General features: G+C 34.2%; 1 protein-coding gene across 2 annotated transcripts in view; it reads left to right on the top strand.

The window, feature by feature from the left end:
• Positions 1–27,029, top strand: part of LOC127432161 (suppression of tumorigenicity 18 protein-like) — an 84,351-nt gene extending 57,322 nt beyond the window's left edge. For both annotated transcript variants that reach the window (XM_051683013.1, XM_051683014.1), the window contains 16 exons: positions 1,150–1,284; positions 2,642–2,732; positions 3,308–3,400; positions 3,666–3,865; positions 5,418–5,617; positions 9,228–9,473; positions 11,361–11,467; positions 11,692–11,754; positions 13,424–13,492; positions 13,937–13,999; positions 14,413–14,493; positions 17,837–18,058; positions 20,334–20,422; positions 20,670–20,773; positions 20,871–21,014; positions 22,738–27,029. In XM_051683013.1, the coding sequence (XP_051538973.1) occupies positions 1,150–1,284; positions 2,642–2,732; positions 3,308–3,400; positions 3,666–3,865; positions 5,418–5,617; positions 9,228–9,473; positions 11,361–11,467; positions 11,692–11,754; positions 13,424–13,492; positions 13,937–13,999; positions 14,413–14,493; positions 17,837–18,058; positions 20,334–20,422; positions 20,670–20,773; positions 20,871–21,014; positions 22,738–22,878 (2,048 nt within the window). In that variant the 3' untranslated portion in view covers positions 22,879–27,029. The remainder of the gene's footprint in view (positions 1–1,149; positions 1,285–2,641; positions 2,733–3,307; positions 3,401–3,665; positions 3,866–5,417; positions 5,618–9,227; positions 9,474–11,360; positions 11,468–11,691; positions 11,755–13,423; positions 13,493–13,936; positions 14,000–14,412; positions 14,494–17,836; positions 18,059–20,333; positions 20,423–20,669; positions 20,774–20,870; positions 21,015–22,737) is intronic.
• Positions 27,030–27,305: the final 276 nt, after the last annotated feature.

Raw genomic sequence — 27,305 nt, 5'->3', positions numbered from 1 at the left:
TTCAACACAGGAAAAGAATGAAACATAGAGAGAGAGAATTTGAGCCCAGAGGTATAGATGAGTAAAATCCTCTTAAGTGCTAAAAACATTTTGGCAACAAAATTTTTAATAGTAATTAACCAAAATTTTGCATTAAATAAAGACGTAGAAGAAGAAAATCATCTCATGACATCTCTGGAAAATGGAATGATGGATTTTGATTGGTATCAGCCAGATATTTGACCATGAGCATAAACTAAGTCATAAATCCTAGTAAAGTATCTCTGATGTGAGCTTTAGGCACTTTGGTTCTTGTGATGACTGCTATTTAATGGGTAATCTCTGATAATCTCTCTATGGATCAACGCTAAGAAATCGGTTCCCCCTAGTAAGACCACAGCCTTAACTAATGTCACAGATAAATACTCACATCCTGTCTGCTCCAACATGCTTTTACAGCATACACTTCAGAGAAATGCGACTGGTTTGGATTAAAAGGATACAGTAGTTCACCCAAAAATCAAAATTATGTCATTATTTTCTCACCCTCATGTCATTTTAAACTGTTATGTCTTTCTTTATTTCTATAAAGGTGGTCCATAGGACTTGTGTGCTGTATTCCAAATCTCCTGAAGCCATTTAATAGCTTTGTGTGAGGAACAGGCTTAAATTTAAGACATTATTCACTGATAAACACGGGAAATGCTGCAATCAGACATGGAGTCAGTGAGTTGAACTCAGGCATCAGACTAGTGAACAAGCCATTGTTTTGAGCTGAATCATTTCAGTTGAACCAGTTGATCCAGTTCACAAATCATACTGAAATATTTGTTCACAAATCAAACTGTGATCAAACAATGATTCGGTCACAGCAGTTCTCCAGTTAACAGCTCTCTGAAGGGGAAGATTATAATTTAATGACGAATAACGAGTCATATAGACTACTTTTGTGGTGTTTTTTTGCTGCTTTATATTGTCATTTTTGTAGCTTAACAGCCATATTCTCAAACAGCATATATGTTTTAGAGCAACATGAGCCTGAGTAAATAATTACAGAATTTTAGTTGTCAAATTCCATATTCCATTAAATACACATTTCTGAAGAACAATTGTGTGTGTGTGTGTGTGTGTGTCTGTGTGTGTGTGTGTGTGTGTGGTGTATTACTGTAGACTCTCCTCGGACAGAAAAGAAAGACATCAAATGTCCGACCCCGGGCTGTGATGGGACGGGTCATGTGACAGGTCTCTACCCACATCACCGGAGTCTATCAGGATGTCCTCACAAAGTCAGAGTGCCCCCAGAGAGTAAGTGTCTTTTCACGTTATGCATCACTTCCTGAGGACATTAGACACACTTCCCATTCACAGCGGTACAATACAAACAGAACAGATACAATTAGTGATAACAACACAGTGATCATTTTCAGTACATAAATATTCATGCAGTTCTAATGATCAAGGTCTAGTTGTACAAACACTGAGGGATAAAATGTTACTTAGTGATTGCTTAACTAACCGGCCTCTATTATTTTCAGCATATTACTGCATATCGACATGGTATGAACTGTATTCAGTTTAATGTATGTTATGCAAAAATTTGTTAATTATTTGTTCATTAATTTTTAACTATGAAGACAAAACATAGAATATATATATATATATATATATATATATATATATATATATATATATATATATATACACACACAGTATGTATATATATATATATTCAATATATCTGGATATCTATTAAATATTATATATATATATATATATATATATATATATATATATATATATATATATATATATATATATATATATTTACATTTACAATTATATTTATTCAAAGCGACATAGAAAAGACGAATAATACTAATAATAATTAAGGTATTACAAAATTTTGTATTACAAAAAGTGTTGCATTAAAAAGTTCCAGTTAGAAACTTCCAATGAAAGAGCATAGTTTAGTATCAAGCTCAAAGTTTTGAAACTATGAAAGTTGTTAAAAATTATTTTTCATCCATCAACAGCTCAACTGAGATTTGTTGTCCTGCAGTATGCAAATCGAAAGTGCACTCTGGAAACGACTTTTCACTTGCTGTTTTCTCCATTTGAAAGTAACACAACAAACATTCACCATTAAACAGTGATGCGACAAAAGGAAGAGAAAATGTAATTAAGTTTTTTTCTTTTTTCCCCTCCAATATGAAAGCATGTACTCTTAAACCAGAGGCTGCATTCTGTGAATCAAAGGACCCATGGATGCAGCCTTTAAATAAATAGACGAACACATCCCTCCAAACTAATTGAAAATTATGAACAGAGTGAAAAGTTACTAAGGATACTGAATAAGACTATAGCACACTATGTGTGGGTCTCTTAAATGGTAATCATGACTTGTTTGTAGTCATGGTGTGTTTGCACATTGATATCTGAAAGGAAAGTAGAATTTAAAGTGTTTTGGGAGTCCAGACTGCATTTGAAAATGTATTTAGCATGGAAAGTTTGAACAACTCCAGTTAAAGCTTATACGGATGTATATATCTAGGATGTACCATCTGCTGAATAATTATTGCTTATTTAATTACATTTTTGTCCTTTAGCTGGAAAGCTTCATACGAAATGTTCTTTTGTAAAACATTATCCCTTTGTTTCCTAGTACTTGCCATGCACGAAAATGTTCTGAAGTGCCCGACCCCTGGCTGTACGGGAAGAGGCCATGTCAATAGTAACCGAAGCACGCACAGAAGGTAAGCACAATGAAAACTGCTTCTTAAAATATGCTTATGCTCAAATTGCTTTGTTATATTGTTCATGCAAACATCACTTTTAATTGTCTGCAGATTTACTTATATATATATATATATATATATATATATATATATATATATATATATATATATATATATATATATACTCATTTAGCAGCTGTGTAAAAATAATGCTGTTTATAATAACTTTACATAGTCATTATTACACTATCTTTGGAATTTAAAGAGAATGTATTACTGCATTAGTGTTACTACACACATTCATTTACCCCAAAAAGAGATGAGCATGCAATGAAAATGCAGATACTTAATAAAAAACATGAAGTTTGCTAATAACAATAAAGAAAAATGTTACTGACACTTAACCAGACTATAAAATGAGATGTGTCATGCATAGAAACTGTTGGGTTAATTTTAATTGTACAATTATCATTTAATGCACTCAAATTCAATTAAAATATAATGTTAACAACCCAAAGGAGGCGTAAAAAGAACTGACTAAGATGTACCATAAGACTGACTCCACACTTGTAATGTCTTTTGTCTCATTTTAGTCTCTCTGGCTGCCCAATAGCTGCTGCAGAAAAGATCTCCAAACCGCAAGAGGATCCCACAAAATGCAGAGAGACAGCAGAGAGAATGGCTAGGTAATAAACCTTTAATATCCTTACACATCTATAAAGAGAACATGCAGGCAGGTAGTTGTTTTAAGGAGGTGCTGTCACACTTGATTGTACAGAAATCAAGCAAGATCATAATCGAGTTCTAGAGGTAATTCATCTCTGAGAGATTAAATAAAATTTGTGAATGGCTAGATAAATGGTCTCTCACTTGGAAAATCATAATTCATACTCTTAAAATGGATCCTTTGATCCTTCTTTTCCTTGTTTTCTGAAATACTTCTTTGTCCAGACCTTTAGGAAATTTGAAGAAATTTGACTTCACCTACAGATTTGCACATCCCATGGCAGCGTTACAGGCCAGTATGGCCAAAGACATGGACAAGTACAGCAAAGGCCATTTCGACTATGCCAGTTTTGACGCCCAGGTCTTTGGCAAACAAGCCCAGATGGCATCCGACCAGAACCACAAATCTTTACATTTTCCTGACTGTGAGTGTCTATTTTGTTTAGAATCAAAGGATACTTAGCATGCACTGACATTAGTAAAAAAAAATTAATTAAAAATTTTTTTAAACACAACTAAGAGTGACTCCATTAAAGCAGTGTATGTACAATCCCTTATTCGCTCAATAACTCATTCTGAATCTGAACGTCTTGTTAGTGGTGTTTGTTAAAGCAAAAATCACTATTACTGTTGCTCATATATGGTTAAGGTTAGGTTAGGTTAGGTTAGGTTAGGTTAGGTTAGGTTAAGTTAGGTTAGGTTAGGTTAGGTTAGGTTAGGTTAAGTTAAGTTAGGGTTAGGTTAAGGTTAGGGTCATGGTTAGAGTAAGGGATTTTTCCAAACCCCTAGCCTTACATATTAAACTTTGTTGGATAACTTGTCCCCCATCATTTGTGCTATGGACAAGAATTAAGAGTCTTATTGAAGAGTAACGCAAGCCCTTTCGACATATAATCATGTGCAGCATATGAATTATAGATATTTATTATTCTATTTTTACTAGTAAAAACATTAATTCCTGATATCAACAATCAAACAACAACTTTTAAAAATGCTAACTTTTGATATCTGGAATTTGGTTTTCACTAGTAGCAATGTTAATTTCAGATATCAATTAATTGAAAAGTAATTAAATATGTCTTTAAAGGCTTTCTTACTATTTACAATCATATTATAGGAATCTCAAATGAACATTGCAACTATCGAAAGCCAAACTCAAACTCCAGATATCAGAAATTAGCATTAATTTACAGTTTAAATGTTGATGACAGGAATGGACATTTTCACTAGTAACAATTTAGTTACTCACAATAAACATTATTATTTTTACTTGTAAGAAGCACATACTGTAGCTGGTATATATATTTGGAATTTCTACTAGTACTAAATTATAGATATCTGTAAATGCATTTTGAATTGGAGTGAATGACAGATCATTGTGAAATTCTATGAGTCAAAATACAGTGATAACAATAATTATGTTTCTACTAGTTGAAATTCCATTTTAGATATCAAGATTCATATATGGTATCAAGATTAAAAATTTTAACTAGTGTATACCTAATTAATTATATAAAAAACAGCATTTTCACTAGTAGTCATTCCATTGCTGATCTCAAGAATTAGCATTATAACTAGTGAAAATTTTATTCTAGATATCTATAGTTTATATTCTGCACAAATGTTTTTTTGACTTGGACTTACAAGCAATCACCAAGTAACCAACCAAAAAGCAACCGCATTGCAACGTGCTAAAAACCACTCGGAACACCCTAGCAACTGCATAGCAAAGCCCTGGCAACCACCCACACTCCCTAGCATCATGACAAAGAGATTTGCACAAGCAAGCGCCACATACATTTTATCACAAAATATAAAAATCTAGTTTAATGATATTAAATTGTTCATCTGCATAGTTGAGGGTTTGTACTTCCTGTATGTGTCTCAGCATAATATGATCAATTACAATTTATACCTCTCTCTCTGGGTCTGCCTCTCTCTCATCATCTGAATACTAACTATACCTATCTTTCTCAGCCTCTGCTCAGTTCCCCTGTTTTCTGGGTCCTGGTGGTCATTTAGTCATGGCCGGAGACTACAGCCCTAATCGCCATAAACCCCAAAGCAACACCCTCCAGTCCAACATTGCATCTGCAGCCATCCTCAACCTCTCCACTCGTTGCCGAGACAACAGCAAGGCCCTGCCCCCCGCTCGGCCCCTGGCATCATCCACAAAGGTAATCAAATTAGACCACTCAGAAAAAGGTATTTAATGTGGTCATTTTAAAACAACTGTGATTTGTGTATGAAAAAGCGAGAGTAACATCAAAAGACACTTTTTGGCATGGAGAACTGTGTTGCCTCTGGTGGCACAACAACAAGAGAGAGGGAGAGCTTTTTTCTTTTTTTTCTTTCTTTTTTTACCCACACTGGCCCTAAAGCTTTAATGTACACAAAGGAGAATTTGTGTAATCACATCAAAAAGAGTTGGGAAGAATACAATCACAGTGTCTTTCTCTTTGACAATTATAAGGCTTTTTGTAAAACATGTGGCCGTGCATTTGATTTCTACTTGTGCTAATGGTAATGTTGGAGGGGGTGGGGGTATTCTCTGCTTTTTTCACTGCAGATGGCCGAAGACATTTTGCTAAGTAATATATTATCCTAGATAAGCTCATGCAGATCCTTTGGCGTTTATCTCTAACAGACGATCTATGAGAAGTTGGATTAAATCAATTGGTTGGGGGATTTATAGACACCACTCTTTTATTTAAATTGAATAAGAAAAGTCGGTTTGGAGCATCAGATTACATATGTCACACTGTAAAAATGGACATTTGATTCAGATTTTCACTCTTTTTGGTGCTGATCCTTTAATAGAATATCAAGTTTTTTTTCCTCCCCTTTTCTCCCCAATTTGGAATGCCCAATTCCCAGTGTGCTCTATGTCCTCGTGGTGGCGTAGTGACTCACCTCAATCTAGGTGGCGGAAGATGAATCCCAGTTGCCTCCGCATCTGAGACAGTCAATCCACGCATCTTATCACGTGGCTTGTTGAGCATGTTACCGCGGAGACATAGCGCGTGGGGAGGCTTCATGCTATTCTCCGCGGCATCCACGCACAACTCACCACGCTCCCCACCGAGAGCAAGAACCACATTATAGCGACCACGAGGAGGTTACCCCATGTGACTCTACCCACCCTAGCAACCGGGCCAATTTGGTCGCTTAGGAGACCTGGCTGGAGTCACTTAGCACGCCCTGGATTCGAACTCGCGACTCCAGGTGTGGTAGTCAGTGTCTTTACTCGCTGAGCTACCCAGGCCCCCCATATCAAGTTATTTTTATGTATAAATGTCTTACAAAAAGTGTCACATTGTCAAGATTTTTGGCAAAACTTTCCTTTGGAGTCAAGTCTTAGCAGTTAGTGCATATGCTTCAACACAATGAATTGGCTTGCTCATGTGGGTGATATATGTTCAAATCTGGTTCGCAGCATTTTCAGTCTTGTTCCTACACTTCTCTCAAATAAAAAGTGGCAAAAGGCCAAAACTAAAATAATTAACTTATGTAATCACAACTATCAAGTCTTGATAATGTATAAGAACTGAAGTTAGAACAGTATCATTGTAAGCCCTATGTTGCAATGACCCCACTTAAACTCAATAAAATACATGTAATTTAACAGTGAAAATGCAAATATGAATAAAATTTTACATATTTTTGAGCCAATCCTTTAATAGCATAACTAACCATTAATTTTTTCTTTATTCTTTTGTAAATGTGTAAGACCCTCTTATAAAAACAGTTAGAACGGTCATTGTAAGCACTCGCTATGTTGCAACGAACCGATTAAACTTACTAAAATAGAATCTAAATGACATTTAACATCTTGTTTATCATAGTGAAAATGCAAATATGAATCACATTTTATTGTATTCTATTTTTGAGCCAGTCCTTTAATAGAATAACATAGTATTGATACACATAACATTGTCAAGAATTTTTTAAATATCAAACATTGATACTGGATTTGTGGCCTAAAGGTTTGTGCATATGCATCAGTGCATTTAATTGTGATGCAGTGTGAGAAGTGTTTGTTTGAATCGGCTCTTAACACTTTGAGTCTTGTTTCTTCTCTTCACTAAAATAAAGTCTCAAAATGACAAAAAATTGGGAGATATTTTAATCATAAATGTCTCATAAGTATAAATATGTCTTCTGCCTTTATACATTTGTAAATATGTAAGACCCTCTTATTAGAACTGAAGTCATTGTTGCAACAACCCACTTGAACTCACTGAAATAGCAAATAAATTCAATTTAACAGCCTATTCTGTTGTATTAAAATGCAATTTTCATAATAAGAACAACACTACAGGATTATTATGCAATTTTTGGGTAATAGTAATTACATTGTAATAAAATAGTAATTACATTGTAATGAAAGCAAAGTAAGCCTTTTAATCATAAATATCAAGTCTTCTGCCTTTATACATTTGTAAATATGTAAGACGCTTTTATTAGAACTGAAGTTAGAGTATCTTCAAGTGCTAATTGTTGCAACAACCCACTTAAACTCACTGAAATACCAAATAAATGTAATTTAACAGCCTAGTCTGATGTATTACAATGCACTTTTCATAATTAGGACAACGGTACAGGATTATCATGCAATTATTTTTGGTAATAGTAATTACATTGTAATAAAATAGTAATTACTTTGTAATTAGAGACAGACTATAGAGTTGGATCCATTTAGTTTACCAGCTATATTTGTTCAAAATTAGGTCTTCCTCTTAAACGCTGAGAGATAAAACAGAGAGAAACTTGCAGAAGTATGGTGTGAAATGTTTCGTACACCTACACACCAAGCAGACCATTTGTAGTCCCAGCACTCAGTGGGCAGAGAGCAGGTATACTGTACGAACTGAGCGAATGAATAAAACAGTGTTAGCCGATCTGTCATCTGCTGATGTCTGCAATGAAATGTCTTTATGCATGTTAAGTATCTCCATTTCCCTGTTTGTGCCAAGTCGCTTGTTTTTTCTTCTTCTAAGAATACAGCTAATCGTCTTGCAGCGTTTCATGAAAGTGTGGGAGAAAGATGTCACCTCATTTGTTTTTGAGACTGGAGAGAATGGCAATAGACGAGAACAACTCGTCGTGTGCAAGGATTAACTCGTTAGGTGTGCCGTTGGTTGGTTCCAGCTGGTTAGGCAGCGTTAGATTTAGTTCCATGTGTGGTTTGTAATCGGAAGCATTGTTAATAGAACCTTCATGAGCTCGCTTTTGTTTGGTGAGCTTATGAAAATATGTGTGGAATAATTGGTGTCACATGTTTTTAAGCAGTTAATGAGTCCTACAAAAATCTCTATTCGCTACTTAACAGACTGGCACGTCTGCTAATGATAAAATGTATGATATTAAGCAACGCAATGCTTTTCAATTTCAGCCTTAATAGTAGTAACCTAAAACCACTATTTGTGTCATTTAGAAACCAGATAGTACAGCTGTCATTGGAAAAAAAGCAGAAAGAAATACAGGATGACTATGCCTTATGTCAATATCTATGTGCATTACTAGAAGATCCACTTGTATTTATAATGTTAATTGTCATTCATTTCAATATGTAATACAGGTGCAACATTCTAAAGAATCTATGATGAAGCAAAGATGCTAATTTTTTGAGTACAGCTATTTATTCTTGGCTGTAGTGTCAGTAAGGCAATTATAGAAATGCAAAAATGTTCAAATACACATTTTTCTAAGTTAATGAAAAAGAACCCTAGCTGTCAAACTCTTTTGTCAACTACTCATTTAAACTAGTTTGTTTTAAACTTTCAGGACACCCTCATTGAGGTAGATGAGAACGGAACACTGGATTTAAGCATGAAAAAGAAGAGAGAGAAAGCACGGGACTCTCCTGTGATGCCAGCATTAGGAGATGCTCTTTTTACCTCACCTGAACCTTCGCTAGCCAAAGCAGCAGGTATCCAGATCTCTCCGGCCATCTATCGTGTCCTCTATGAACAGGACGCCTGGGGCACACCATTAAATTACAGCAAAACACCCGTCCAACAAGACAAAGAGGTGAGACAGATGGACTACAAGTTAAATTCAGTTTAATAACACTTATAGCAAATGAATGAGGGTCACATATAAAAATGTGTATGTGCACAGAGGACAAAATGTATTGCTTAGAGGTTGCTAAATGAACTAAAGTTCTCGGTTATACTTAATTTAAATGTCAACTTGGTCTCAGGCAAGATGTTTCTGCTAAACTGCCTCCAAAGAAGAAACAAAAATAGATACAAATGTCTTTAACATAAGTGTGGAAGGCTCAGATCATTTGTCTTGGAAGAATTTGATGAGTTCATATTAAAATGTGTGACCTTTGTGACTTTTTAAGCTCAATTGATAGCAATTGTGGCTTAATGTTGATTACCACAAAAATGTATTTAGACTCATCCCTCCTTTTCTTAAAAAAAGAAGAAGAAAAAAACGAGGTTCCAGTGAGGCACTTATAACGGAAGTGAATGGGGCCAATTTCTGGAAGGCTTAAAGGCAGAAATGTGAAGCTTATAATTTTATAAAAGCACTTACATTAATTCTTCTGTTAAAATTTGGGCATTATTTGAGCGATAAAGTTGTTCAAATCATTGATTTTGTGGTGGACTACTGTAGGCGGATGAACTTCTAGTTATTCGTCACAACAAAGTAGTAAAATTGGATAGAACTTAACACAGAAAAGGTTAGTAAGTGATTTTATCACACTAAAACCATGTTAATGCATGTAAAGTTTACATCTTGGGGCTATACTTTTGAAACAGTGAGTATTTTAACATTAATTGATTGTCCCCATTGACTCCTATTGTAAGTGCCTTACTGTTACCCAGGTTTATTTATCTTTTTTTTTTGTTTTAAAGGAGGGACAAGTCTGAATTATTTTGTGGTAATAAGCATTATGCCATAAATGCTGTCGATAGCTTAACTTTTATTTCAACCCGGAATATTCTTTTAAGCTGCTCTCCATTTAATGTCATTGCCATCTAGGAGAAACAACTGAGATATTCAAGTGGTCTTATTTGTGATTTGAAATGTTGCAAACTGAGGAATAACTTGTGCAAAAGTTCAGGGCTTAAATGGACCTTATGCACTAAAAATAATGTTAATAATGTTGTATTCCAGCAAGAAATACTATTTAACATCACAGAGTCAACCTGAATATATTAGGCTACACAAACAAAACTAATTATACGAGTTAGATCAGGTAGAAATAGCTTCTTTAGGAAACTGCATGTTACCACTTTTTACAGTGTATAACTTCTGTAGTTGATGGGTATAGTATCACTCTGTTGGATGGAAAACCAATAATACCTTGTTATGACCTGAGAAAGCCAAACTCAGTGTCTAAATACTCTTTTGCTCTGGCATGTATACAACCACAAGAACATATTCAACACAAAGCCTTTAAAAGAGCATCTTAACTTTCTATGTTTTCACCAGATTTATCACTTTAAGTCAGCCGCAATACCTAAGGTTATCTGACTCTCTTTAGTGAAGTGCTGCTCCGACATGAAATCAAAATTGAAAAGAAATTGCAGAAGAATGTTCCTGAAAAGCTGACCATTTTTGATCCTCTTTGGAATCAAAGAACAAACCCAGACAGTTCTGTTCATGTCTGTTTGTCTGATTCCCTCTCTGACATCTGGTGCTCAAAGATACTTACCTTATAAAAATAAAAAAAAAGTAAGTAAATCCAAAGGTTTTACTTCCAGCTCGACCATCATAAATACTACAAGGGATTAAATGAGAGTTTAAATGGATATATGGTTTACTAAGTATACTTAAGCAGCGTCAAACCCTCTCACAGACTATTAGAGCTTCTGTACTTACAGAATGCCATTTTTGAGTGACCTTCGCGATTTTCCTTTGATAATTGCACAACATTTTGACATTATGTCCCTTGTCTTGTAGGTGGGTCCATTGGAGAAGGCATCACTCGAGGACAAAGCGTACAACGGGGATGCGAACATTACAAAAAACAAGATGCTCATAAGAGATGCCAAGAAAGAGCTAATGAGGTAATACAATTTTTTTGGATCTTTATTCTGTTTGGGGGTCTCTGCGTAACACTTATGCAATCATTACACTTATGGTTTTAAAGACCATATTAAAGTAGAGTGTATGGAACATCAAGCAACCAGGCTCTGTGCATCTATAAGATACTTTCATAATCTGGTCCACGGCCATCCAGAAAAATAAATTCATCTGTGATCAAGTGCAATGCATCTTCTTCTCTTTGCAGTTGTCCGACTCCGGGTTGTGACGGTAGTGGTCATGTGACAGGGAATTATGCATCACATAGAAGGTGGGGAGCCCTGCCTACACCCTCTTTGATTTATGTTCCAATCAGTGTTGGGAAATATTTAAGTAAAAGTAGTGACTTTACTAACTGAACTATTTTTCAGTAACATGACAGTATCTCAGCAGTAGTGTAGCTTTTTCAGTAACGAGCTTCATTTTCCAACGAGAAGCACTGTAGCATCGCAAAACGCTACATTTGTTATATTGTTTTGCAAATGTAGTAATGGAGTCGAGGTAGTAATTAAAAACGCTCACCTAAACAATCCTCTCTCTCTCATGTAGTGCTGGGAAAACCAAATAGTTTAAGTATATTGGTTCTTTCGGACAGTTCATGTAAATTAACCAGTTAAAATAAACGATTCCCTTATATTTAGTGTTGGGAACTCTGATTCATTTTAGTGAGTCAGTTCTTCCGGACAGTTCGTGTAATTGAACTAGTTCACAAAAGTGATTCATTTGAGCCCTGTGCAGTCTTAAAGGAATATTCCGGGTTCAATACATGTTAAGCTCAATTGACAGCATCTGTGGCATAATACTGATTACCACAAAAATTGATTTGGACTTGTCCCTGCTTTTCTTTATAAAAAGCAAAAATTGAGGTTACACTAAGGCACTTACAATGGAAGTCAATGGGGCCAATCTGTAAACGTTCAAATACTCACTGTTTCAAAGGTATAGCCACAAGACAAAAACAATATGCATGTTAACATTATTTTAGAGTGATAAAATCACTTACTAACCTTTTCTGTTTAAAGTTATAGACAATTTTATAACTTTGTTGCCATGACGATTTAATGTCAACAAACCCTAAAACCTTAAAACGACTGTGAAAATGACGATTTAAACAACTTTACAGCTCAAATAATACATGAGTTTTAAAAGAAGAATTAATTTAAGTGCTTTTATAAAATTATAAGCTTCACATTTCTGCCTTTAAACCCTCCAAAAATTGGCCCCATTCACTTCCATTGTAAGTGCCTCACTGTAACCTTGATTTTTTGATTTTTTTAAGAAAAGTTTGAGAAGTCGAAATTAATGCTGTATATTGAGCTTAACTTGTATTGAACACTGTATATATCTTTAAAGGGACTTTGCCTTCTTTTTTGAAGCAAAATATTTAATGAATTGCTGCTGTTTATCACTATATTTCGATTCAGTGTTTTCTAGTTTTATTAGTATTATTTTATTAAGTATAAATTTATGTTAAATGTAATGTTGTCACACTATTTGTTTAACCCTTATGGAAATTAACCATTGATTTACTATAGTAGTAACCATGACTGTAGTAACCATAGTTAATTTTGTGGTAATATAGTTTTACTACAAATTCCATGGTTAAACTATGGCTATTGTAAGGGAATGTCACCCTAATTAAATATATAACTATCTGATGACATTATTTAATTTTTGAAAGAAGAACTTTAATTTTGGAAATAAATAATATCATCAAATTGTTATTTATCTAAAAATATGTTTTTTATTTAAATAGCATCAACATGGGCTTGTTGTGTAGCTAACTACTTCTTAAAAAGATGTGTATTTTAACTGTAAGCATCCCCCCCCCCCCCCAAAAAAAAACAAAACAAACAAAATATAAGCTATATGTGATGAAAGAAATAATAAAATTAAATTAAATGTTTTCATTTCAAAAGTTCTTGTTTTTATTTTTGTAGTGTGTCTGGGTGCCCACTGGCTGATAAGACCCTGAAGTCTCTAATGGCTGCCAATTCTCAAGAACTAAAGTAAGAATTATCAAAAGTTTAAATCCAATAAATATTACGCACTGATTCCAAGCACACTGATTGTGTTCATAAAGTGTTCATGGAGTAATTTGATCAACATCAACATTTTAAGTTGCAATACATGTGAGAAGGAAAATGTATATTAGAAATGTAACAAAAATTATGTAGTACAATAACTGAATTTTTTTATGTGAAAAAATGTCATGTCTCTCAGTTATTACAATATCAATAGCTGCATGCTTAATATTATAAAATAATTAGCAAATTGTATCAAATATGCTAATTATTTCAGGTTTCAAATATGCTATTATTTAGGTCATACATACAATACATATTGTTTACTCTGACATTATGATTTTGCATCATTTTATCACTGTATATTATTATCAACATATTTATCACCAGCTTCATTGTTAATCTCATTTCTTATTTTTCTGTAAACAGGTGCCCAACTCCTGGCTGTGATGGCTCAGGTCATGTAACAGGAAACTATGCGTCTCATCGAAGGTGAGTTTAATAAGATAGGAAGTCTCGTGTAGAATAATCATGGACTTCAATGAAAGAAGCATTATAGTCTATGCTATGAAGTACAAGATTTCATGTAGATAAACTGTAATGCTTGTATTACATAAAGTAGTGTAATGTCTATATTCAAACAGACAGTGATGTCTAATTTTAGACATGAGACAATAACAGACCGGACAGCACTTATAAGGTTAAAATATTCATATATAAAACTGACTATATGCTTTGTGGCATTTCACGACTGCTGAGGTAATGACCTCTGTTCAATACAAACACGACAGGTGTCAAAGACTGAAACATCACGCCGTAAACTCAATGACCATATCTTTCCCACGCACACGTCTGCATGCTTGAACTTCTGAAAGGTTCCTCACATATGTCATGTTCCTTCCCAGTCTGTCAGGCTGCCCTCGTGCCAGGAAAGGAGGCTTGAAGCTCACGCCAAGCAAGGAGGACAAAGAAGAGCCAGAGATGAAGTAAGACAATGACAACCAAATGTTTAGTGTTTATATTCAGACATGTGTGAATCAACAAGGTCCTAATGCACATGAAATGTCTTTTAATAGAGCGTCACTTTGTAAAACACTTCTTAAAGGAATGTTCCGCATTAGTTAAGCTCAATCGACAGCATTTATGGTAAAAATCGTGGTTACAGTAAGGTACAATGGAAGCGAATGGGGCCAGTCTATATACATTAAAATACACACTGTTTCAGAAGTATAGCCACAAGACCTAGACATTATACATTTTCACTTAGGTTTCCGTTGTCACAATTTTTTGGATATAACTTTACATAGATAAGTTAGTAAGCGATATTATCACACTAAAATCTTGTTAACAAGTCAGTGTTGTGGCTATAGTTTTGAAACAATGTGTATTTTAGTGTTTTTTGGACTGGCCCCATTCACTTCCATTGTAAGTGCCTCACTGTAACCCAGATTTTTGCTTTTGTTAAATAAACAAGGTCAAAATTAATTTAGGTGGAACTAAACATTATGCCACAAATGCTGTCAATTAGATATCACAGAAGAACTTGTGTCCATTTTTTTAATTACAAAACCAACTAACTTTTATGACTGTTACCTCTTTGGAAAAACAACATTGGTACAACCAGGGTCAGACATTTTGATGAAGGGGAAATATTTGACCCCTGGAGTTGATTTTCATGGACATGTTTATGGGGGCATATTCTTTCTAACCATATAAAAATAGACTTTGTCATTCTTTTATGTTGTATAATCCAGTTGTATTCAATTCGTTAAAAGAAACTGTCAATAAGATGTTACTTATAAATTTAAATCAATATCATATTTTTTAGAAAAATTTATATAACTAGGCCTAGAGTAGAGGAATATTAAGAAACATATCAGAAGTTGAAAAAAAAAAAAAAGAGGACCCGAGAAATTAATTAAGGGGACATTTTGTGCCCTCACATATTTAATTTCAATGGCATTTTTGTCATTTGCGAGCCCACGTTAATTTCTGACAATGTGTAAAAGGGAAAAGTTGCATTGCATGTATTCCAAAAAGATAAATGCAAATATATGTCATAGATATTCCATGATATATTTTATTAAAAATAGAAGGATTGTTGAGTATTTCAGTATGTGGAACATCATTTCCTAGAAATATAGTACAAAAATATAATCTGTTTAATTCAGCGAGGTAACTGTTTACTCGTGTTCATTTAAGATCACATATAATTACAATCCATGTAGCCGTTCGCTCTTTAAAAACATTATACTATGGAGAAAATAATTAATTTAATTGATTGCAGCCCTAAATCCGAAGTCTAACCCAGAGTGACGGCTTTACTTCTTTTGCATCTGGGCTAGTATTTCATTTTTAATTACTAATGCAAAGACAAGAGCTTAGGAATTAGACAGTACCAGGTCCACACACATTAAAGGAGGAACAAAGAGATGGATGGATGGATGGATGGAGATAAATAGAAAGCAGGCTCTCGTTGCATTTGTAATGTTGCTAGATTATTGTAAATTGTCAGCCATATGGCCCATCTCTGTTGTCCAGTGGTCTGGGCCGCCAATTCCAGAGCTGGACTCAACAATCAGTGTTGGAGTTGTAATGTCCTCTTGTTTCAGTCACTATATTAGAGCCAAAAACTGATGTAACAATCTTTCCCATATAAGCCTGTAGACAAGCTATTTGTACTGTCCCAGATATAACCTCTCACCTTTTCCAATATGGGCTATCAAGGAAAGGGTCAGCCACCTCCAAATCATGTGCTTTTTTCCCCCCTGTGGAGGACGCGCAACAATTATGTGCAATTTATACCATTCCATTACTGCCCTGGGGGGAAAGTGAGCAGCAAAATAAATTGGCCAACTCCTCGCTGCTCTAGTCTTCAACTTTGTGGACACGTTAACCTCGCTGCCCATAATTATTTATTGGAGTGCGCTTCTGACGAATAGCAACTTTCCATGTGTGTTGATAGAATTACTTCAGCCCTTTTTTCTAGTTTGAATACATTTTAATCAACATTTCAGGGAATTAATCTTCTTAATGGTATTTGAAAAGTCTTCTAACTCAGCAAATTGGGGGTGGGGGGTATTTACGGATGTGTGCACGTTACGAAATCACAAATAGTGGTGTGGGGTGTCGAAGTTTTAGCCATCAAATTATCAACAAAATTTAGATGGGCTAATTTGTGTTTACGAGAGATGGGGGGCAGGGCTGTGAGCACAAAAACTAGATTCGTTCTATCTCAAATAAGAGATTATCTTAGACAATCAGAGTGCCACTGTTTTGTGTTTTCAACAACAGTTGAGGACAACAAAAGGGGTCTGTGGAGGGGGTTTAATTTAAGCAGGTCGAGAGGTCAGGTCGCATCTGTGTGTGTTTTGGAACTGTGACCCAAAACTCTATACTAAACAACTGTTGTGATGTAGATTACAACATAAAATGATGACCTTGTTCCCATTGCCAACATTCAAAGTCATTAAATTACAAAACATACATGTGCATTCATACTTCTTTTAGCCATTTCATGAGCGCATACGTTACTGTGTGTATGTACAGTACATGTCAAAAGTTTGAACTTTTTCATTGTTTTATTATTTCTATTTTTCACATTTTGGATTAATAGTAAAGTCATCCAATCAATTAAATGACACAAATGGAAGTATGGGAATAATGTTGTTAATTTAATATTTTTTGACTAACATGCATTTGAAAAGGAAACGAGAAACCCATAGTAATTTCATATTTCTTTTAAATTTTACTTTGTTTTAATTATTGTAACAATACTTTGAAATCTGCTTTATATATATATATAATACAAAATTAATGGGAGTCAGTCGCCTGTTCAAAAACGAGGCTCTTTGTTTCCCACTATTCAAGACTTTTCATCTTTTAATAAATAAATAATAGACCCTTCAACATTATATGTAAAATTTATGGTAGTTGAATGCTGATGACTTGCTTTCTTTTATGGAGCGTTGACACAAACATCATCTTTCAGAGGGGCACAGTGGAATTAAATGGCACTGATCATGTGACTATTTGCACCACCCCTTGAAAAACATGCACATAAAATCAAGACTGTCTGCACTGTCATTTATATTTGACAACTCTTTGTCGACCCTTAATTTTCAAACTAAATTTTGGTTACAAATGTAACCGGTGGGATTAAATGGGTTAAGAATAGGATCATATAAGACTTAAGGTCAAGAGGTTTCTAAGATGAGTGTCCAAACTTGTGATTAGTACTGTATATCAAATAGTTCACAGGTATCAGCATCGATTTTCCTGTCATTGATGAGATAGTAAATATGTATTTCCTCTTGTGTGTGTACCCAGGTGCCCAGTCGCAGGTTGTGATGGACAGGGCCACGTGTCAGGCAAATACACATCGCATCGAAGTGCAGGAAGCTGCCCCATCGCCACCAAGCGGCAGAAGGAGAGTTCCATGAACGAATCGGCCTTCTCCTGGAAGGTCTGTAAGCAGGATCTGCCACATTGCCCCCTGCCTGGCTGCAATGGGTTGGGTCATGCCAACAATGTCTTCATTACTCACAGGAGGTGAGCATCCTATATGATAACCTGTAACTTCAATTATGACTTCAACATTAACCTTATCCATAATGACAGACCTTACAGTAAAATTGTAACAGTAACAGTAATGCCTCAAATGTTGTCATTGTTTAGGGTATTAAATCATATTTAAATAGGCTAGAAAAAAGAGTCAAAAGCATTTGATTTTATAAGATAATTTCAGAAAGCATTGCTAGTTTTTCCTCGCAAATACTTCTATGTTTTTTGTCATTTCTCAGGACACCTGATATGATATGAAGTATTTTAAATAAACATAGTTCTTGTGGGTTTTGATCGTGATTATGGTATTCAAATAGTTTAGTTGTCTAAGAATATTAATATGGAAACATGAAAACTATATCCCTACAATTACAATGCAATTGTTTTTATAATGTTCTTACAAAAAAAAGTTTTTACAAAAATTATAAATAAATCTTGCTGTTAACTTCACTTGTTAACTTGCCACAATGATTTCTGTCATTTCTACTCAATTTTAAGAGCTTGCAGAGGTTCGTACTACTTTTATACACTGAAAACCCTAATAAGTTGACTACTTAATTGATTGAGTAAACTCGTTCCCTCGATTGAATTGAGTAATGGCATCTCTAAAACTTGTGTAATTAATTTTACTTAACTTGTTGATTATATAGAATGAACTTAACTACTGAAGTTAAGTAACTAGTTGCAAGTGAACTAAGTCAGATTTGCTATATAAATGTTGTTGTTTCTACTTCAAAACTTTAATTGAATTGACTCAAATTGAGATCTTACAATAAAACAGCTCAAATAAAGACGACTATAACTGATTCTAGGTGAATCATAAAATAAATGTAATTCTCCACAGAAATGAATAGACACCTTGGGCCGGTTGCACCAGCTATACGTAAGATACAACTTAGCCTTGTAGTGGCGTAAATGGGCACTATTTACGCACTACTTAATATGTAAGCATTGCACAATTAAACTAAGGCAGAACGTAACCCTACGTATAAATTAAATATTTACGGAAGCCTCCGACCAGGAGTAACGGATGGAATAAAAAAGCAGACTCATTTAATGACATCAATGAGCTCGTGTTTTGGTTGACAGGCTTCAGTCCTTTCGACATATATGATGATGTTGGCATTTACACTGGTTAACATTTACGGGAGAAAACATTATGTAAAAAATGTACTACTTCAGCATGAAACCGATCTAACGGGGCACTTTCCTGTGTATGCCACCCCGGTGTCAAGTTTCAACATATATGAAAGATAACCTGTTGTATTAGTACGTATTTATTTATTGCCCCTTATTTATTTTAGATATAATTATTGAATAGTTTTATTTACATAGGCTAAATAAACCATTAATGAAATCTTGTTTTATTATGTATCGTATTTCAATGGGGATATAATTTATTACAGTTGACAGTTCCGTGAGCAAACAAGGTTTGAACATCAACCGTAACAAGATCAAACTGAAATTCACGGCTTTTTAACAGTTCTGTGTACAAATTTGAAGGCTGCTTATTGGATCAATTCAAGTAAACGTCATATTATGCGACTACACATTACTTTACGGAGAGCTTACGACCTAATAGTTAAGTCTTGCCTTAAGAACAGGTGGTGCAACCAAATTAAGCACTGACTTAGTTACAAACTAACTAGTAGTTACTAAGCCCTTAGTGTGAACTTTACGTCTCAACTTAAGTGAGACCTTGCGCACAGCTGGTGCAACCCTACCCTGTACTTCAGTTGCACATGCACAAGGAGAACTGAGATAGTGTTAACAGGGTCCAGCTCAACCAAAGGGGAAATAGATCACCCTAATGGTGTCATCACACGAAACTTAAATAATACTACAAAAGAGCTAAAAACCTCTTAATAACAACTATTTAACATCCATAAGTTATTTTTGACCAAGGAAACATTATTAAATAATTCAAGGGATTTGAGGTATTCCCCATAGCCTCAATTTTGTAGTCAATCGTTTGAGTTATTGACACTTAAAATTATGGATTATGAAATCTATGGATTTTTTTATATGTTGGAAATTTGAGTTTTGAGTCCAAGACTTGACATTTCAAGTAATGTTTAATTAAGACAACTTGATTTTTCCAGTAATGTCAACATTAGGGTTTATAGTGTACAGTTTTTCATACTTATCGTCTGCTGTTTTATTTTCTAAAGCTAGATATCATTTATTTTGTGTTGTTATAATTAGGAGGAATTACCAAAAATGTATGGCACTCATCTGTAGTTTGTGTTTTCTCCCCTTACAGTTTGTCAGGATGTCCCTTAAATGCCCAGAGTATTAAGAAAAAACTCTCAGATGAAGAGATGATGACCATCAAACTGAAAACCAGCAGTGGTGGGTGATTCAAGCGCTTACAATGAAGCTAAATGCTGCTTTCTGACCTGCTAATATTATCATAAAAAGTTAGGATTAGTTAGGGTTAGGGTTAGGTGTTAAACATTGCATTTCTCAAATTGATTACAAAAAATAAAAAGCCTCAAAATTTCCCACAGGGCTTAGTTCTAATTTTGCAATAAGTGTCTGTTAGTCATGTTTATTACAAATGTCCATCAACATTTTCTGGTTGTGTCTTGTCATACAGGTATTGAAAACAATGAAGACATGCAGCATTTGGATGACGAAATAAAAGAACTAAATGAATCAAATCTAAAGATAGAAGCAGACATGATGCAGCTTCAAACACAGGTAAACAACATGCAGTAAACAACTAGAGATACTCTTTTTTTCCACCTTGTCAGCACACAGGTAAAGACCTTGTTTTTGCCCCATTCTGCCCCAACAGATCTCATCCATGGAGTGCAATTTGAAGACTATAGAGGAAGAGAATAAAATAATCGAACAGCACAACGACAGTCTGTTGAAGGAGTTAGCGCGTCTTAGTCAAGCACTTATCAACAGTCTCACAGATATACAGCTGCCACAAATGGTGAGAGTGATCTCAAAACAATTTCACTGACACACTTTTTCATACAGATAAGCACGTAAAACAAACAAACTTTTCTCATTAAACTGTTGTTTTTTAATATCTGCATTCCATACGTTTGATCAATCCATTACAAAAATGTACAATGATAACTAATGTACACTGTAAACAACAGTGTTGAGTGTATCTGATTACCAATGCTGGGTAGTAACAGATTACATGTAATGTGGATTACATAATCAGATTACAATTACTTTTATGATTACATGATTACATATTAATCAGGCAAAGGTAGTACATTGTTCATAATTTATTGATCCCTCTTAGTCTTCTTTTTAAATAATTAAAATGTGTAATTCTAAATTGCACTCACAGACCTTTTTTGCTTGTTTTTTTTGTAACAATTCACAAATATAACTGGTCTGATCTGTTATCACACATGGATGGCATTTGAAATGGCAAAATTGCTGGAGCAAGAACATTTCTAGTGCATTTTTTATTTTTACTCAGAAACAGACAAATGGCGAGTTCAAAACTTAAAAAACAAAAAATCATAGCAAGATATTTTGATCCATAAATTAAGATTTCTTTAATGCATTTAAGCAATATTGTCAAAATAGTTCAAGTTTATTCTACTTAAATGCATGTGATATAAAAAAAACAAGAATAAGATCAGAAGTAATCCAAAAGCAATCAGATTAGATTACTTTAAAATGTAATCCAACAGATTACGTAACTAACTAAATTTTTTGTCATGTAATTTGTAATCAGTACCAGATTACAATTCAGAAGTAATCTACACAGCACTGCCAATTACAAAGTAAGTAGTTATTGTAATCTAATTTATTTTGAGTATAAAAGTAATGTTAGACATTACAGTTTAAATTATTGTAATCAGATTACTGTTACAGAATTTCAATGAAAGTAATTAATTTTAAGTACATTACTTATGCTAAAGTAATATGTACTGTATAATACATTTAAAATATGAATTCATATGTACTTCTGTTAGCACTCTGTGACAGCTGAAGGGTGTGCAACAATGAATGAGGAAATATAGACATTTTGAATTTGAGCAGAAAACAAAAAAACTTTTCTGGGAAAAGTGATTTAGAAATGAACTTAAAAGTAAAATAATTAGTAATGTGATTACTTTTCATATTAAGTAATCAGTAAAGTAAGCTTATTACATTTTTAGAGAAGTAATTTGTTGTGGATTATTTTTAAGTAACATTGGTAAACAATGTGTGCGGTAACCTAAAAATGTGCTTAATGTGGTAGCATCTTAAGTCCAAAGATGTATTTAAAATGTCTAAATCAACCTGAATGCATTAGGTTACACCAATGAAAGTAGTTGTAACAGTCAGATCAGGTATAAATATGTCTTTAAAGTAACAGCTGTACTTTCTGTTTTTACAGTGGTTTCTGCCCATATACCATATTTACTAAAACTGTGGAAACTTGGTATTAGCCACCACTGTTATCTCTCTCTCTCTCTCTCTCTCTCTCTCTCTCTCTCTCTCTCTCTCTCTCTCTCTATATATATATATATATAGTGGCAGAAAAATTCTGAAAGCTGCCTTAAACTGTTTGAAGGAGATTCCATGTTAATTTATGATGGATTTAGTGTAGTAACAATAACTGTAGTAACTATGGTATATTGTATAAAGCATAGTACATTTATATACTGTAAGTTTTCAAAATGTTGTTTCTTAATCTTTTCCAGGGTCCGATTAATGAACAGAATTTCGAAGCTTATGTGAATACATTGACGGATATGTACAACAATTCCGAGCACGAGTATTCTCCGGAATGCAAAGCCTTATTGGACAGCATCAGAAAAGCCATAAAGGGTATTCATGTATAAGGCCAAACACTCTCTTTCCAAACAGTTTGATCATCTGTGGAGGGCTGGCATTGTGATCTGTGCAAGAAATGTCTCGTTTGAAAAAACAAAACAAAAAACAAAACAAAGAATATCTCCGTTCCATGACAAATTCATTGCACTGAAAAATACCAGCCACATTTTTCTAAAGCTAAATGTTTTCACTTGATATGTTCTTTTAAGTGAGATTTTACCTCCTTTTGCACTTATTTATTTCCTATGGTTTGCTTGACTTAATTTCGTATTTGTTCTTTTTGTGTATTATTATAGTATTGCTACATATTATCTTTATTCATCGGTACTATTTATCGCACATAATCTTATTTATTTATTTATTTATTTATTGAAATCATAATTATTGCATTTTTTTGCTGCAACTCCAAAATGCAAGGCCAATCTTACATATTGTAAATTTGATTTCGAGTTTATTTGCATTTGTTGTTCAATAACTGAGAGTTTTAATTGTTCAAAATATTTCACATGCATTTGTGATGACTTTTTATGAAGAACTGATGTCAAATGTAAGAATTGTCCACTTGCTCCACCTGTTGGTGAGCATCTGTTATTGGTCTATAAGAGCAGTGTACACCTAAGTTATTTTTAATGTATTTATTTTTAAATGTGTCGTAAACCACTAATTAATTCACACATGAAATAATTTGTTTTGAATCATACATTTGTGTTCTAATTGCTGATCAAAAGAAAAATATTTTATCTGAACTCTCCAAACGACTGTACAGTGACACTTGACTAGAGCAAAAATCACATCATCAGCATTAGGCTACAGGAAAAAAAAAGAAAGAAAAAAAAATCATGATACTTTATTACCTTTTCTGTTCATATGAACTGCCTTTGGTGTGCACATCCGTGTGTGCATATATGTGCCTAAATGTAAATGAGTACATGGAATATGATATGTTTTGTGGTAGAGCAGTATTACGTGAATGGTGATTCATTTTACTCTGCAGTCTATTTATTTTCTAAATGAAAATCAGCCTCTAACTCTGTTTACCTACTGTTTATACACCATTTGAAGTATGTAACGATATTCTTGTAAAAATAGGGGGTCATTGTTTTGTGATCAGGTACAATAAGGGTTTTATTCTTTTCATTAGCCTTATAGGCTTCAGAACTCCTCAACCTTTGTGAGACAAACAATGTGCTCTAAAATGTCAAACATTCCTGGAAATACCTTCACGTTCATTTCGTTTTATGAATTGTATTTTTTTCAGCTGTTTCTCAAAGCACTTCACTTTTTATTCAATGTTATCAGTGATAGCGTATGATTTATATTACACTACCGTTTACACCCAATCTGCACTGCAAGCGAGTGACGCGACGCCACGAACTACATCGCTCCCATAGAGAAGCGCCATATTTGATTTTTGGCGGGAATGTAAACGAGGCTAATTGTCATTCTAATTTTCACAACTCTCTTTCTGGAGATTTTGGCTACTAAAATTAGTATGGGAATATGTTTTTTTTATTTTTTTATTTTTTTTTGTTTGTTTTTTTCTCAGTGTTGCAACATCTGAATGGTCAACACCACTTTAAAGAACAGTTGTAGCTACAACATTGAAGAGACTCTCTATCCATTGCACTAACGTGCACAGAACGGGGGCAGCAGGGGCACAAGCCCCTGCCCCTTTCCTTCACAAATGTAAAGATGCCCTTTTGGTCATCCAGAAAAGGTGAGAAGTTGTAATAATTAAATTAAAAATTAAAAATTTGTCATAATCTCACAATAACAATAATAATGTGTTATTATGATATTTCTTTGTAATTCGCGGGTGTATTAAAAACAAATTAAGTGGAGGTGCCTTTAAGAGTGCGCACTACAGCAGATCGGGGGCGGATTCCAATTGAAAGTGATCCTCCCTATACCCTATACTCACTCCGAACTGCAGAGCCCTTAAAGTGGGTACTCTGGAGGGAACATGGCATTACTCTATGAATGTACCCTTCGCTAACAGTCTTGTGGAAGGGCCCTCCAAGAAAAGATTCATTTTCTCACTTTTATTTTGAACGAGCTTTTGAGTGGCATCCCCTCCCACAGGAGTGCCCTTCAAGGAAGCAAAAAATGCAGTTTTGAATTTGCCCCAGAACATTGAAGTGCCATTACCTCAGATGAGTAACAGGTCAGATAAAAAGTACACTCCATGTATTGTGTTGCAAGTTCATCAAAAGAATAATGCTCGATTGCTACTGCATTTTAGATATTGCGTACTACTAGTGTAGACAGATTTATTAATTATAATGGGAGCGGTTGCATCACTTTCAGTCATATAAATTAAATTAGTCTTTTATAGAATATTGACATAAACTGAAGGAGCTGTCTGGTTCAGCCAAAGCCAGTTTGGTTTTGTAGAAACTAATAAGCCATTAGACTAATCACTTTCAGAAAAATACCATTAGGCTACCACAGTACCGCAGCTCCCTATACGCATATTACACGGTCTGCGTAGGGCACCTGCTCCCTAGGGGGGCACCATCATACCCTAGGGGGGCACCAGAAACTCCACCGGCTGCCCTTACTCGCATGTTATACGTTATTCAAGGCCCCTGTATCATTCATGGAACAAAGTCGATCTCTTCGAGTCCTCGCGTTAGCACTTTTTCATTGCGCCTTCGCATCGTGCACCACATTACCAGGGTAATGCCATGGTACTGAATGATACCATATTCATATTTTATGATACTGTCATGATACTCCAAGGTACTTTAAAAAACACCATGTTTTTACTATGGCACATGTCATAAACATGGGGTTATCACAGGACATGTCTGACAAAAATAAATAAACAAGAGTATTACCATGGTGCTTTTTGTGAATAATATAGCAGAATAGGCTATTATTTGTGATGGAAAATAAAAATGGGAAAAATTATGTACAGTATATACTGTATATACAAGAAAATGGTTAAATACTCAAAAAGCAAAGAAATTAGTGAAGTATTTATAATTACTACTCATTTAAAAAAATAAAATAAAAAAAATAATTAAAAAAAAATCAGTGCCCTTTTTTATCCTTCCGCCCTTGTCCCTGCTAAGGTGTGTGAACGTCACTGATCCACTGCAGCAGCGATTTAATTCCCGCCAAAAATTAAAAATGGCGCTACTCTGACAAAGGTCTTTTCTAATCAGCGGTGTTGTCTATACTGTAATTGTGAATCGAAATTGCTTTGATATCATATTTCTTAACGTAATGCCATTTTAATTTAATGTTAATATTACAGTGGTGGCTAACACCAAGTTACCAGTTTTCTGTAAAAACAATAACTGAAGTAAATACATCACAAGTGAGGAAGATTTACAAATATAAACCAGCAAAATAACTTTAATCGCAACCTGCTACAATCCATAATGACTAAATCTGAGAGTAGTTTTTAAATGCTTGAGCCGTGGCATCCCAGACGATCTGAGTGTTGTTACTGGAGGCATTTGTTATCTTATTACCAATGGCCTCATAGTTGCAGCACTTTTAATAATTTATCTAAAAAATGAGCGTGTACTGTACCCCTTTGCACTTTTTTTCTGTTATTAATGTTTATAGCAGAACAGGCTATAGGTATACTTCATCCATTATAATTTTTTTCCTGATCAGTACAGATTATCATGTTTCTTCCTGAAGGAGTCTTACATAGTTTTACATTGTTTACTGATGATGTCTAAACTTCAAGCAAATTTACAGATTATTCAAAAGGAATAAAATCACTATATTATCTGACCAAATGAGCATAATGAATTGTATTCTTAATAAATGTAATCAAATATTTTTTGTCAACATCCGAAATTATGGTATAATTAATTGTGTTAAATTATTTGTAATTCCCTAATTTTTAATTTGTAAACCACAGATTGTTTGCTCAGGAAGTTTTGTGAGGAATATTTATTTTTTCCTTTTTGAATTTGATGTTTTGTAATGTGATATGAATTTTTTTTGTTTGTGAAAAAGAAAAATAGTGTAAAACACGGTACTGTTAACGATTTAGGTTGTTTTTGTTTTAAAAATTATTCTTTTTTTTTTCAGTTCAAGTAGTTTGTATATCGGGATTTCCTTACACTTTTAAAATTTCATAAGCAGTACTGCGCTGTGTTGTACAGTTTGTGTATGGTAGAAATAAACTATTGAAATGATCTGCATAGCACTCAGTGTACAGTGACTCATATAATGGTCTAGATATGAATACAGATTGATTAAACAGTTTTGCAGATTTCTACACAATTTGTATACATATACAATCTTGATGCAGAAAGTATGCAAGCTGTTTTTTATTATTATTCAGCATCAAGATTTTAGATATTTACGTACGCAATATGTATAAGGAAAAGTGCATGTTTTAGGTTCTGTGACTGCTCACCTGAAACTTCATATTTAAAAAACAGACATAAATATGCAATTATAACAA

This window comes from Myxocyprinus asiaticus, chromosome 41, assembly GCF_019703515.2.
Source record: "Myxocyprinus asiaticus isolate MX2 ecotype Aquarium Trade chromosome 41, UBuf_Myxa_2, whole genome shotgun sequence".
NCBI lineage: Eukaryota > Metazoa > Chordata > Actinopteri > Cypriniformes > Catostomidae > Myxocyprinus > Myxocyprinus asiaticus.
The sequence above is the reverse complement of the archived record's forward strand: the minus strand, read 5'-3'. Positions and strand labels throughout refer to the sequence as shown.